Source organism: Corythoichthys intestinalis, chromosome 5, assembly GCF_030265065.1.
Source record: "Corythoichthys intestinalis isolate RoL2023-P3 chromosome 5, ASM3026506v1, whole genome shotgun sequence".
In the NCBI taxonomy this organism is placed as follows: Eukaryota; Metazoa; Chordata; class Actinopteri; order Syngnathiformes; family Syngnathidae; genus Corythoichthys; species Corythoichthys intestinalis.
In genome coordinates, this window is record NC_080399.1 from 56,333,813 (window position 1) to 56,347,391 (window position 13,579).

General features: G+C 37.8%; 1 protein-coding gene across 1 annotated transcript in view; it reads left to right on the forward strand.

Annotated features, from left to right (window-relative positions):
* LOC130915803 (aminopeptidase N) overlaps positions 1–13,579 on the forward strand; it is a 51,075-nt gene that overhangs the window by 23,685 nt on the left and 13,811 nt on the right. Inside the window, exons 12-16 of the mRNA XM_057835901.1 lie at positions 3,786–3,851; positions 4,555–4,620; positions 4,880–5,049; positions 7,515–7,594; positions 11,800–11,930. Coding sequence (XP_057691884.1) covers positions 3,786–3,851; positions 4,555–4,620; positions 4,880–5,049; positions 7,515–7,594; positions 11,800–11,930 — 513 coding nt within the window. The remainder of the gene's footprint in view (positions 1–3,785; positions 3,852–4,554; positions 4,621–4,879; positions 5,050–7,514; positions 7,595–11,799; positions 11,931–13,579) is intronic.

Consider the following 13,579-nt stretch of genomic DNA (forward strand, 5'->3'; position numbering starts at 1 on the left):
GTGAGGCAAGGGTCTTACCCATTTCTGTAGATGTGTTTTGAGGTCATCCGAGTGATAGGCAAGGCAAGGCAAATTTATTTGTAAAGCGCAATTCAACACAAGGCAATTTAAAGTGCTTTACATCACATGAAGATCCATAAGCAGAGATAAAATGATTCTTAAAACTCAGATTAAATCAAAAGAAAGTTAAAACAAAGAAAATTAAAACAGGAAATAAAATTATGTATTAAATGAATAAAAAGAAAATAGCTTGAAATTTCAAATATAGAGATAGTTTTTAGCCCTGATTTAAAGTAACTAAAAGTTTGAGCACACTTCAGACCTTCGGGTAACTTGTTCCAGCGGTGAGGACCATAATAACTAAATTCTGCCTCATCCTGCTTCGTTCTTGTCCTTGGAACATACAGGAGACCGGTTCCAGACGACCTTAGGCAAGGCAAGGCAAGGCAAATTCATAAAAATCACATTAAAATCAATACATCGTAAAAACAAAGACAATCGAAATAGGAAATATACATAAAAATCACATTTAATCACAAATAGAATAAAATAATAATAAATAAATGAAAAATAAAACAAATACTACTACTACTGCTAATAATTGAAATCAGCAATGGAAATAAGCACAAGAGGAATAGAAAGCAAATATTCAGATACAGTGGTTCCTCGACATACGACCGCTTCGGCACATGATCTTTTCGACATCCGATGTAAAATTTGATTCGCCATTTGTTTCTACATCCAACGACATGGTCGAAATACGATGACATGACAGCACCGCAAATGAAACCACGGCGGATTTTCTTGTGTGAGAAATCAACACAGGTTTCCAAAAAGTTGGTACAGTTGGTGAAACAGGGAAAAAAGTGATGCTTACCCTCGTAAATGAAGATGCAAATTATAGAAAAATATGAGCGTGGGGTGCGCATCCATGAGCTGGCTCAACGATACAGCTCCACGGTCCTCTTCCGACCAGTCTTTATAAGTTAAGGTGACAATTATTATTGTGGTAACATCGCCAAGGAAATCGCCAGCTTTGTCGCGTTTTTATCATTTATTTAAAAACTTATTCAACACAAAACGGCCATTGCCCTCCGCAGTTGACTGTGCTCTCAAGAAAGCGAAAGTATTATCTCTACCGCACTGACCTATCTCACTGTGATGTGTCCGCCACATTAGAATCCGACTCGTTACATTATTTACAGGAATCATTATTAATTATTATTATTATATTCTTCCGATTTTTATTCATAACTCATTTGTTTTGCTCTGTTTAATTGCCATTTGTAATAGTACCAGCAGTATTTATTGAGGATTTAGTGTAGGTTTTTGGGCTGTGGAACGAATTAATGTATTCCTGTGGGAAAATCCTGCTCGACATACGACCATTTCGACTTACAAACAAGATCCTGGAACGATTTAACTTCGTATGTAGAGGTTCCACTGTATATAGACAGTTATGGATACGCAATGCTAAACAAAAGCATTTTTAGCCCTGATTTGAAGGAGCCAACAGCTTGAGCATACTTCAGACCTTGCTGCCTCTCCCTGCTTGGTTCTTCTTCTTGGAACATACAGCAGACCGGTTCCAGACAACCTTAGGGGTCTAGATGTTTCATAAGAATCTAACAAATCCAGCATGTATTTTGGTCCAAGGCCATTAAGTGTTTTGTAGACTAGCAGTTGTATTTTATAGTCTATCCTTTGACTCACAGGAAGCCAGTGTAGCGATTTCTAAAACCGGTGTAAAGTGGTCCAGTTTCCTCGTATTTGTGAGGACTCTGGCTGCAGCATTCTGTACTAGCTGCAGCTTCCTGATTGATTTTTTATCAAGACCTGTAAATATACCGTTGCAGTAGTCCAATCTGCTGAAAATGAATGCATGCATAAGTTTTTTCCATGTCTTGTTGAGTCAGAAGCCCCTTAATTCTGGCTATATTTTTTTTAGGTGGTAATAAGCAGATTTAGTGATGGACTTTAGATGGCTATCAAATTTTAGGTCTGAGTCAATAATTAAATTACGCCAAGATTTGTAGCTGTAAGTGACATCTAAGTGCTTATCTGTGACCTTACCTTTTTTGGCCCAAAAATGATCACTTCTGTCTTCTCCACATTTAGCTGGAGAAAATTCGGGCACATCCATTCATTGATTTGATGAATGCATTTACTCAGGGAGACACACAGAAATGTTGAGTTTTGAGTAATTTGCATAGGTTTGACCGGAGATGTCATACTGTTCCATGATCTTAGCTAGGAGAAGCATATAGATGTTAAATAAATGTGGTCCAAGAATGGACCCTTGAGGGACCCCACACGTGAATTTGGTTCGTTCTGACTGATGGTTACCGATTGACACAAAGAAATCCCTATCATGTAAATAAAATGTGAACCACTGAAGATCAGTGTCAGTGTGCCCCACCCACAGTTCCAATCTGCTGAGTAGTATGTTATGATCAACCGTGTCGAAAGCGGCACTAAGATCCAACAGCATTAGTATTCCGATGAATATCATTTAGGACTTTGATAACCACGTGCTGTGTTGTGGCCGAAATCCAGACTGAAATGAGTTACAAAGATTGTTTTGCATCATAAAAACCTGGATCTGTTCAAAAACAACCCTCTCGATAACTTTTTCCAGGAATGTCAGATTTGATATTGGCCTATAATTACCAATGGTTGCGGTATCCAGATTAGGTTTTTTAATAGACTGTACTATTATACAGGGCCGGGAAAACGTTTTTGCTCCCTGCCAAGAGAATTTTGCCATTATCCTAGTTCTTTCAGCATATGAGTCCTCGAAGGAAGTGCTCATGATAATTTTCCAGATCTGAATAGGGGTGGCAGGATCAGCGGCCAGCACAGTACAGTACTGAAGCACTGTCTGGGGCGATCGACACAACCTGCAGAGTTAGGTAGAGTAGCCAAGTATTTTACTCAATTAAGAGCAGCGTTGCTTCTAAATAATATTACTCAAGTAAAAGTATTCATCCAAAAATCTACTCACTTGTCGAAAAGAATACTCAAGTAATGAGTAACATTGTGAGTGACTGCTTACAATGTCAGATTTTAAAAAAAAAAAGAAAAAAAGGTTTGTATTTTTTTCTCAGAACAACTTCATCCATATGAACTGTTGTTGTTATAATACTGTACTACTACAGGTATAACATATTACATGACCATATTGGGCCAAAAAGATGACGTAAAAATAATCAAATTCAGACCAGAACAACATCAAAAATCACCTGTCCAAAGAGCACGAGTGCCCTCTAGTGGAGAAAATACATTGTTACCTATGATTGTTATAATGGAGTCATGTGGTTATTGTTGCGACGTCTCATTGGTAAAACTCATGCTGCATTCGGGGAAGGTGGGAAGTCAGAAAATATCATTGGAACGCCTCTCAAACTGGGAGGTGGCCTCGCAAAGTTGCCTAAGTTGTTGTTGAATGTGCGATATGTCTTTGCCTTTGACACACACGTCTTCGCAAGAGCTGTTGTATCTGTTGATTTAATTTGATTTTCAATTTAAAATGGTTTCATTTTCTGTGAATCAATTTGTTGGTCTCCTTAACCAAGAGGTCCCCATGATGTACCTGCGGAAACAGATCTACTGTATGTATACAATGTGTCATGAATACACCTTTACACACAGACATACACAAACGGATTTTTTTTTTAAGCTAAGAGTTAATATTGTGCTGCTCAGGTAATAGGGTTTTAAATTAATTGACTGTTATTAGTTCTGTATGTTCTTATTGATTTCCCTGCTGTTGTCTTTTTCCTCAGGGTGCAGCAGTCTTGAGAATGTTGTCTGGTTTCCTAACAGAGCCTGTCTTTGTCCAAGGACTCAGTGTATGTCTTTCCGGAAACTAATAAGAACAAATTACATTTTCAGAATTCTTTTACAAAGTCCAATGGCAATTAAGTACCAACTTGTGTGTAAAACATATTTAAAACAGAATGATGACATGATTTTCTCATACTTTTTTGAGTCGACTACAAAGACAAGATGTTTGTTTGCTTTTGCTAGTTTTCAAACATAAAATTTGGTGCCTTTTTTTTTTTTTGTTTTTTTTTTTTTTGAAAAACCTACGGCAGGCACAAAAAATACTGTGAAAAGAGAGTTGAGGAATGTTCCAAAATCATCTGTTCAGAACATTATACAGGTAACAAGGGAAATTGGAATTACTTAATTTAATGACATCATTGGGTAACCAAGGAGTAGCCCGAAATGCTCGTTTGTACAAAAAAAACGATATGGTGAGGTTTACCACTTTTTGAATGAAGTCCAACGGTTTAAAAATAATGTTTGTCAATGTAAAATTACAAAGAATTGACTTCACATATTATTTTTAAAATAATGCAGTACAGTATATCTATTCAATTGAATATTAGTTGGAAAAAGTATCGAGTAATTATTCTTGTATTCACTTTTATGTATATCCCATCTTCATTGGAATTGTGGTTTGTAGTTCTGCATTAGCAAATTGTCATCAGTATTCTCCAACAACCAATATCCAATGCATAACAATAAGCCCTTTTTCTTCTTCTCTAGAAATACCTCCACCGCTTCGCCTACCGTAATACAATAGGAAATGACCTGTGGGACACTTTACAAATGGTAATGAGTACGCTCCATTTATTATTCCTATTTCCAGTGTCAATACTGAAGATTTTATGAGATCCGCTGCAGCTTCCTCATTGTTACGGTAGTTCTATATAGTGGTCAAATCCCAGGTACTTTAATTTTCAACAAAATAGCTACTGCGTCAAAACCACATGACTCAGTACATGGATAATATTTAGTAGTTGACAAGAAGTACAGTTTGACGGATCCTTAAAAACTTCAAATAAATACTATGTAAAAACCTTGTCAACAGGAGGTGGAAGCGAACAACATATATCTTCCTCTTCGAGTTCATGACATAATGAATCGATGGGTACTCCAGATGGGCTTCCCTGTTGTTACCATAGATACCGCCAAAGGAAATGTATCTCAAAAGCACTTCTTGCTGGATGATGCATACATCTCAGAGGAATCACCATATAAGTACGTACAGTATTTATACACAATTTTTCAATAAAATGACAGTAATTCTACATATATATATTGTGTTTATATTGACATTCACCAGCCAGTTAATTAGGCATACTTGTCCACCGCTCATTAACGCCAAAGTCTAATCAGCCAATAACATGGCAGTAACTCAATTCATTTAGGCATGTAAACATGGTCAAGACCACAGGTGAGTAGACTTGCCAAACATTTTACTCAAGTAAGAGTAGCATTACTTCAGAAAAATGATACTCACGTAAAAGCAGTCATTAAAAATACTATTAAATTAAATAAATATTTACTCAAGTATGAGTAAAAAGTACACAGTGAAAAAAATACTTTAGTACTGTAAGTACTCAAGTAAATGCTTATAATATCTTGATTTTTTTTTGAAAGAATGGTATTACATATATTTATCTACATGGGGGAAAACAGACAGGACTGAAAAAGCAGTTTCTGCTCTTGCACTACTCTTTAAAAGAAACCGCTGTATTTTAAGCCAAAACTGTTGTGTTTGACAGAACAATATGTCTATATGCTGCCATGGCAGATTCATGGCGCATTAAGCCCCCGAACTATTTTTAATTTGTCCGTTTTACCCCGAAAACCCCCATTTAAAAATGTCGCGCAACCGCTTTTGTTTCAACCCAGCCATAAAACGAAGGTAATTAATTATATTTATTATTCAAAATGTCAGTCGTTTTTAGCTTAGTATCATTAATTAGTGTCTCATATTTCGTTAAAAAAAAAAAAAAAAAGACTTAAAAAAATTATTCACTCACATATTTTAAACTTTTAAACAAATTACTAGTATGTCACAACGAAAAAAATGCCGTCTGTAAAAAAGTCACAGATATCTACCTCATCTGTCACATTTTTCCCAATATTTTGGATGATAAATGTTCGATCCAAACAAAGAAAAATTGAAAAATAACGTTTAAGAGGGTAAATATATGAAAAAGAAAATCTCGACCAGTCCTTGTTGTCTGCGATTTCTGCATCGCAACCGTTGATATATTACCATGTTTCACCCATAAAATCCCCCAAAAATCCGGCTGTGGCCATTCACAGCTGTGTCTTGACACTCGATGATACATGCTACATGGAGTTTTTGGACCGAAAAGAGATATGTTCACAATAATATCTCGTTAAAATCGTGGCGTCTTTAATTCTGCTCTCGTGTGCTCTCGTCTCCAGTTAGGGTTTTGCTATTTAAGAAAAAATATTTTTTAAAAAAAGCCCTCCTGTTCAAAATTTTTCTTCCCCCAGCAAATACAAATTTTAAGCTTTCCAATGATGTATCACACATGCATATCGGACAATTTTGAAAGTTGGCCAAATTGGGGTCTCAGAGCGGAACTTCAAGTCACCTGAGTGTTTTCCGCCATACATATATGTATATACATATACATATATGTATATACATATACATATATATGTATGTAACTTTTTGGAGCCAAAAAAATACACAAAAATCATTCTGACTATACAAATCTACATAAATTAACATCACCTATCGAAAGAGTATGAATGCCGTCTATTGGAGAAAACATATATCCTACCATGAAATCAAAATGATCATATATTCGGTTTCCCATGGTCTATCAATGTGAAATAAAAGCTGGGAGGGATTGAAATCCACGCTTTCGAGTAAAGTTCACGCCAACGCCCAGTGTGAAATAAATCAATTTTTACAGCGCTTTAAAGACACCATGTGATTGAATAGGCCTGCGCGATCATAGGACTTCTGGCTGCAAGCTTGTGTATAGCGTATATTACGTAAAAAAGAAGACAAACCAAAACAGACTAAGAAGTTATAATTGATCAGTACCATGAAAGTTATGGTGAATGTACAGAGGGGGGACTATCAAATGCATTATTACTAACACTTTTAGAAGTGTATTTATTTTTATTTTCACATCAGGAAATGTTAGTGTTAATTGTCAATTTTGACAGTGAGTGAGAATTTATTTTTGTACTATTTGGAGAGATGCTTTTTTAGTGGAACTATTTGCACTTTCTGTTTACCCTATAAACTTCATTTCATTTCTCACATATTACTGTGTTCATCTGTTATATGATATATTTAACTGAAATTTTTGTTCCAAACAATCAGTGATTTACTAAGGAGAATCTTAAAATTGATCAGGGGCGCCCAAACTTTTGGATACCATTGTATATATTTATATATACACACACCGGGTACTCCGGTTTCCTCTCACATTCGACAAACATGCATGGTAGGTAGGGTGTGGGAGTGAATGGTTGTTTGTCTCTATGTTCCCTTCCACTGGCTGGCAACCAGTTCAGGGTGTACACTGCCTCCTGCCCGTTGTTAGTTGGGATAGGGTCCAGCACCCCTGTGTCCCTTGTGAGGATAAGTGGTTCAGACAATGAATGAATATATATACTGTATTTACATGTGTCACAATATGTGTTCTTTATGAATTCTAACACAGCTATGAGTGGCTGATTCCAATTCAATGGATGAAGTCCGGCGTGGTCAAGAGTGATATCTGGTGGCTGACGGAAAAAACAGGTATGGAACAGTATCTTTGATTACATAGAGGTTTGGAGCTGATACATTTAGTACATACAGTGGGGCAATAAGTATTTAGTCAATCACTAATTGTGCAAGTTCTCCCACTTGAAAATATTAGAGAGCCCTGTAATTGAATACATGGGTAAACCTTAACCATGAGAGACACAATGTGAAAAAAACCAAACAGAAAATCACATAGCTTGATTTTTAAAGAATTTGTTTGCAAATCATGGTGGAAAAAAGGTATTTGGTCAATACCAAAAGTTCATCCCAATACTTTGTTATGTACCTTTCGTTGGCAATAACGGAGGCCAAACATTTTCTGTAACTCTTCACAATCTTTTCACACACTGTTGCTGGTATTTTGGCCCATTCCTCCATACAGATCTCCTCTAGAGCAGTGATGTTTTGGGGCTGTCGTTGGGCAACACGGACTTTCAACTCCCTCCACAGATTTTCTATGGGGTTGAGATCTAGAAACTGGCTAGGCCACTCCAGACCAGGGGTCGCGTTAACCGAATATTTTCCGTCGTTGACCGATTTTTTAAAATGGTGACGGAAAAAACTGAAGTCCATCTGTCATTTTGACAGGTTGCAATTCACACCCCAGACCACAGGGTGGCGAGTGAGCATATTAATGGTGTACCGCACGCAGGCTATTTTTAGACCGTGACGTCGCATCGTAAAGCGGAAGTAAAGCCGAAGTGGGACATTATAGACCCGCCCTCGCATAGACTCAACGTAATTGGTGCTACTTTTCGCTGGTAATATTTCAAAAACGAACTTGCTGATCACGCATTGCTTTTTTGGAACTTGTACAAACACTCTAGACATTACGACACATGAAGGATGTTTTCTTCATACGTTTCCGGAAACCAAAAACTCGGTAGGAAAAAATGTGAAGACCGAATCAACTTGCGCGGACTTTAACACCGGCTCGGTGAATCCATTCACGTTTCATATGCAGTAAACTTTATGTTGGGTTGGCATGGTCTTTCAGAGGACAAAGAGGTAAGCCATTTTTATATTTTTAACTTATGTTTTTAGCGTAACGTTGTGCCGTACTGCTTCTGTCTGACAATGAATGACCTGAAAAGAATTACAATTGTATCTGACTGCCACTGTTACCGTTTCTGTTATATATATATATATATATATATATAAAAATATATATATATATATATATATATATATATATATATATATAAACAACTTTAGTAAGGGGGAAATGTAAATAAATTATAGGATTAAGATGTGTTACCATTGAAAAAATTAAAAGTGTTCATTGGCTGTCACTGAGTAGCATTTGCGATTGCTACACAAAGCTTACTAAATTACCCCCAAGAACGGTAAGAGACCTAGGACAACCAGAGGATATATAAGAAAGATAGGGCTAATGGTAAAGGATAGCTTGTTGAAACAGGAGAATGTCATTGTCAGTCACGTCGATAAAAAAGCTAAAGCTATGCTAAGGTCGGCTCGTTTTTTTCATCTTTTTCAGCCTTCGACACTAAAGCCATCTCTTTAACTGAACATTTTTATGTTCTTCCACATCTTTGCCAGTGAATTTGGCACCAGGCACATCATTTTCAGAGAGAATTGGTAGGTTTAACTCTGTAAACATCTCCTTCGTACACGATTTCCATTCATTTCCTATTAGGGACAAATGGTGGCTTGTCCTTACTTAGCAACAGTAGCTAATGTCATGAATATTAATGAGCGGAAGTGACGTGTTGCTTGCGGTACGCCATTAGCTATTGTCTCTCTTGATGCATGACGTCGTTGGTCTTACTTGGAAAAATTTCAAGGCAACTGAGTGTCCGAAGTTTCTTCAAAAAGCCCCAAAGCGACGATGGTGTTGATAAAAGAGGTGAAAAAAGAGGGACTGCACCAGGCCACAGCAGGTGAACTGTTAATTTCATTGTTCCATATGTAGCCTACCAGCTGTCACTGCGGAGAAAAAGTTACATATTCATCTGCTTGATGTCTGATGGCACGGTCTGGATTCTCTGTTAAGCTTGTTCGGACAGAATATTAATTTAAAATGAATGAAAACTAAACACTATTGAATATGTTGAAGCGGTATGCAATGTTAAGAGTCTTGTTAGCTCAAATTGCTGTGTCCAGCCACTGTAGCTCTGCTGCCCTCTGTGAACTCTCTATTCAAGCCGGAACGCGCGCGGCTCTTAAGTGTCTCTGTCACGTGACTGTGTCGTAGCCGGTAACGCGCTCGGCCAAATGGACACACAAGTACAGAAAGTGAATTATGCTAAACAAAGGGTCACCACAATGTCATTATTATCATTTTTAAAATTTAAGTGACGGGTAAAAATAGATTATGACCGGATTTTCATGACCCTGTCAGTCAAAATGACAGACAACAAAAAAGTCTAGCGCAACCTCTGCTCCAGACCTTTAAATGCTTCTTACGAAGCCACTCCTTTGTTGCCCTGGCTGTGTGTTTGGGATCATTGTCATGCTAAAAGACCTAGCCACGTCTCATCTTCAATTCCCTTGCTGATGGAAGGAGATTTTCACTTAAAAATCTCTCGATACATGGCCCCATTCATTCTTTCCTTTACACAGATCATTCATCTTGTTCCCTTTGCAGAAAAACAGCTCCAAAGCATGATGTTCCCACCCCCATGCTTCACAGTGGGTATGGTGTTCTTCGGATGCAATTCAGTATTCTTTCTCCTCCAAACACGGGAACCTGTGTTTCTACCAAAAAGTAATATTTTGGTTTCATCTGACCACATCACATTCTCCCAGTCCTCTTCTGGATCATCCAAATGCTCTCTAGCGAACCGCAGACGGCCCTGGACGTGTCCTGGCTTCAGCAGGGGGACACGTCTGGCAGTGCAGCATTTGAGTCCCTGGCGTCGCATTGTGTTACTGAAAGTAGCCTTTGTTACTGTGGTCCCAGCTCTCTGTAGGTCATTCACTAGGTTCCCCCCATGTGGTTCTGGGATTTTTGCCCACTGTTCTTGTTATCATTTTGATGTCACAGGGTGAGATCTTGCATGGAGCCCCAGATCGAGGGAGATTATCAGTGGTCTTGTATGTCTTCCATTTTCTAATAATTGCTCCCACAGTTGATTTCTTGACATCAAGCGTTTTCCCTTTTGCAGATTCAGTCTTCCCAGCCTGGTGCAGGTCTACAATTTTGTCTCTGGTGTCCTTTGACAGCTCTTTGGTCTTGGCCATAGTGGAGTTTGGAGTGTGACGGACTGAGGTTGTGGACAGGTATCTTTTATACTGATAATGAGTTAAAACAGGTGGCATTAATACAGGTAACTAGTGGAGCCTCGTTAGACCTTGTTAGAAGACGTTAGACCTCTTTGACAGCCAGAAATCTTGCTTGTTTGTTGGTGACCGAATGCTTATTTTCCACTCTAATTTGGAAAGAAATTCTTTAAAAATCAAACAATGTGATTTTCTGTTTTTTTGTTTTCCACATTCTGTCTCTCATGAATGAGGTTTACCCATGTTGGCAATTACAGGCCTCTCTAATCTTTTCAAGTAGGAGAACTTGCACAATTGTTGGTTGACTAAATATTTATTTGCCCCACTGTATACCCATGTAGACAACCATTAAGGTAATAAGTGATTGTTTACATCGGCCATCAGCAATTTCCAGGAATTGCATTCCAAAAGATTTTAAATTGGAGCTGGAAAATACAAATCTTTACTGACTAAATCATCCCCTCTGGAGTCAAATGGATGGAGCAACCATGTGTTGTCCTGCCACAACTTGCACCACTGTTTGATCACTTGGCCTACATCAAAGAGTTCATAGTTCGTAACTTGGCTCTAAAATATTCAATCTAGCCATCCCTTTCATCTTTTCCCTTGAAGGATGGCCACACAAACAGCCGATTCCCATGATATATCTTGGCACATAGGTTTTTACGCCAGATGCCCAACCTGACGCATCCCATAAGCAACAATCGAACAATGCCTCCACATTTACAGGGAGGCGCTAAGACCACTGAGCCCGCTTGGTTGCTCTGAAATACAGTATATCATATACTGTAAGCTGCATTTCAGAAACCAGTCCTGGAAGTTTCTGCACAAGCCGTACATACAGTGGGAAGAACAAGTATTTGATACACTGCCAATGGGTTCCCATTGGCAGTGTATCAAATACTTGTTCTCCCCACTGTATCATGTTGTTCATATCCTCTCTTGGCTTTCCACAGCTATAAACCTGGAGATGAGGAGTGGTGGAATGTGGATTCTTGCTAATATCAACGTCACAGGATATTATCGGGTGAATTATGATCTGGGAAACTGGGAAAGACTTCTGGCACAACTTATCAAGGACCATCAGGTACAATATACTATGATTTCAAATCAAAACAGTTGTTTCAATTTTATGTCTACCATAATTTTTGGACTATAAGAACCTGACACACCTGACTATAAGCCACACGAGCCAAATTTTACAAGAACAGTGTATTTATTCATATATAAAATAACTGGACTATGAACCTCAGGCGTCCACATTATATTATGGGGTATTAACTAGTGTTGTCGGCCGATACCACTTTCTAATACGGATTTATTTATCATATATCATTGCTATCATGGCTTGGTCAGACACTGCTTCACTGCTTGAAAACCTTTATGAAAAAAAAAGACTAATACAAACTTTGTGAGTGCGCAGTCAATGCCATTCTACCATATTGGTACGTTAACTTAGCTCATGTGCCGTTTAATTATTTAGACTACACAGGTTCGCTAGCATATATTCTCCCATTTTACCCTCTTCTAACAAAAATAACATCATTATAGATGCTCATGTCAGCGTTCATAAAATGTTAAATTTTTGCTGGTATTAGCATTTGACATGTACCGTAATTTTCGCACTATAAGGCGCACCTGACTATAAGCTGCTACCTACCAAATTTGACACAAAAATGGCATTTGTTCATAAATAACCCGCATCGGACTATAAGCCGCAGTTGTCCTCACTGTATTATGGGATATTTACACCAAAAGATATTAACTGGTAACACTTTATTTCACAGCAGTGTCATCAGACTTTCATGAGACCGTCATAATTATGACATGACACTGCCATGGGCATTAATGAATGCTTATGACAAATGTCATTTAGTGTCATCCGGCAAATTATCTCACTTTTGAATTGATTGTAAAAGATCAGATGTGGACATAAATGGATTCATGAAAAAGTTTGCCGGATGACACTTAAAGACATCTGTCATAAGTGTTCATTAATGCCCATGGCAGTGTCATGTCATAATTATGATGGTCTTATGACAGTCTTATGATGCCGTTGTCAAATAACCCCAATAAATCAACAAATAAGATGCACTGGACTATAAACTGCAGGATTCAAAATGAGGGAAAAAAGTAGCGGCTTATAGTCCCAAAATTACAGTACATACATTTATCCACCATTTAAAGTATATGCTCGAACATAAAAAATATGACTGCCAAGTGAGCATAATTAAAACCTCCTCTCCTTGGCTCAAAACACAGTAGGACTCGACCTAATTTTCCGTCTTACAAAAAAAATATTCAATTACTTTTAAGGTTTTTCTTTACCTTTAGTGCATTCTTCTTCGTTTTCTTCTTGTTCTGTAATTAGCGGATATCTCAGAAAGGGCGACGAGGATTCTTAGCTGGCGGACATCATGGGGAGGACAACCAGCGTTTGGAAATGAAATCTCGCAGAGTACATAATATGCAGCATCGGTGCATTATTTCTTAGTACTTGCCGATACCGATACCTGCATCTTTGTGCCGTATTGAGGAATTTTCTGATACTTGTAACGTTACAACACTAGTATTAACAACAAAACACATGCCGCTCATTAGCCTGTAAAAATTCAAAAAGAATCCACACCGGACTATAAACGGGAATAGGGGTGCTTTAAAGTCAGAGAATTACAGTAATTAGTTTATTGCTTGTGCATTGAACCTTTTTGTACAGTAGTCTAAATGTAATCTTAT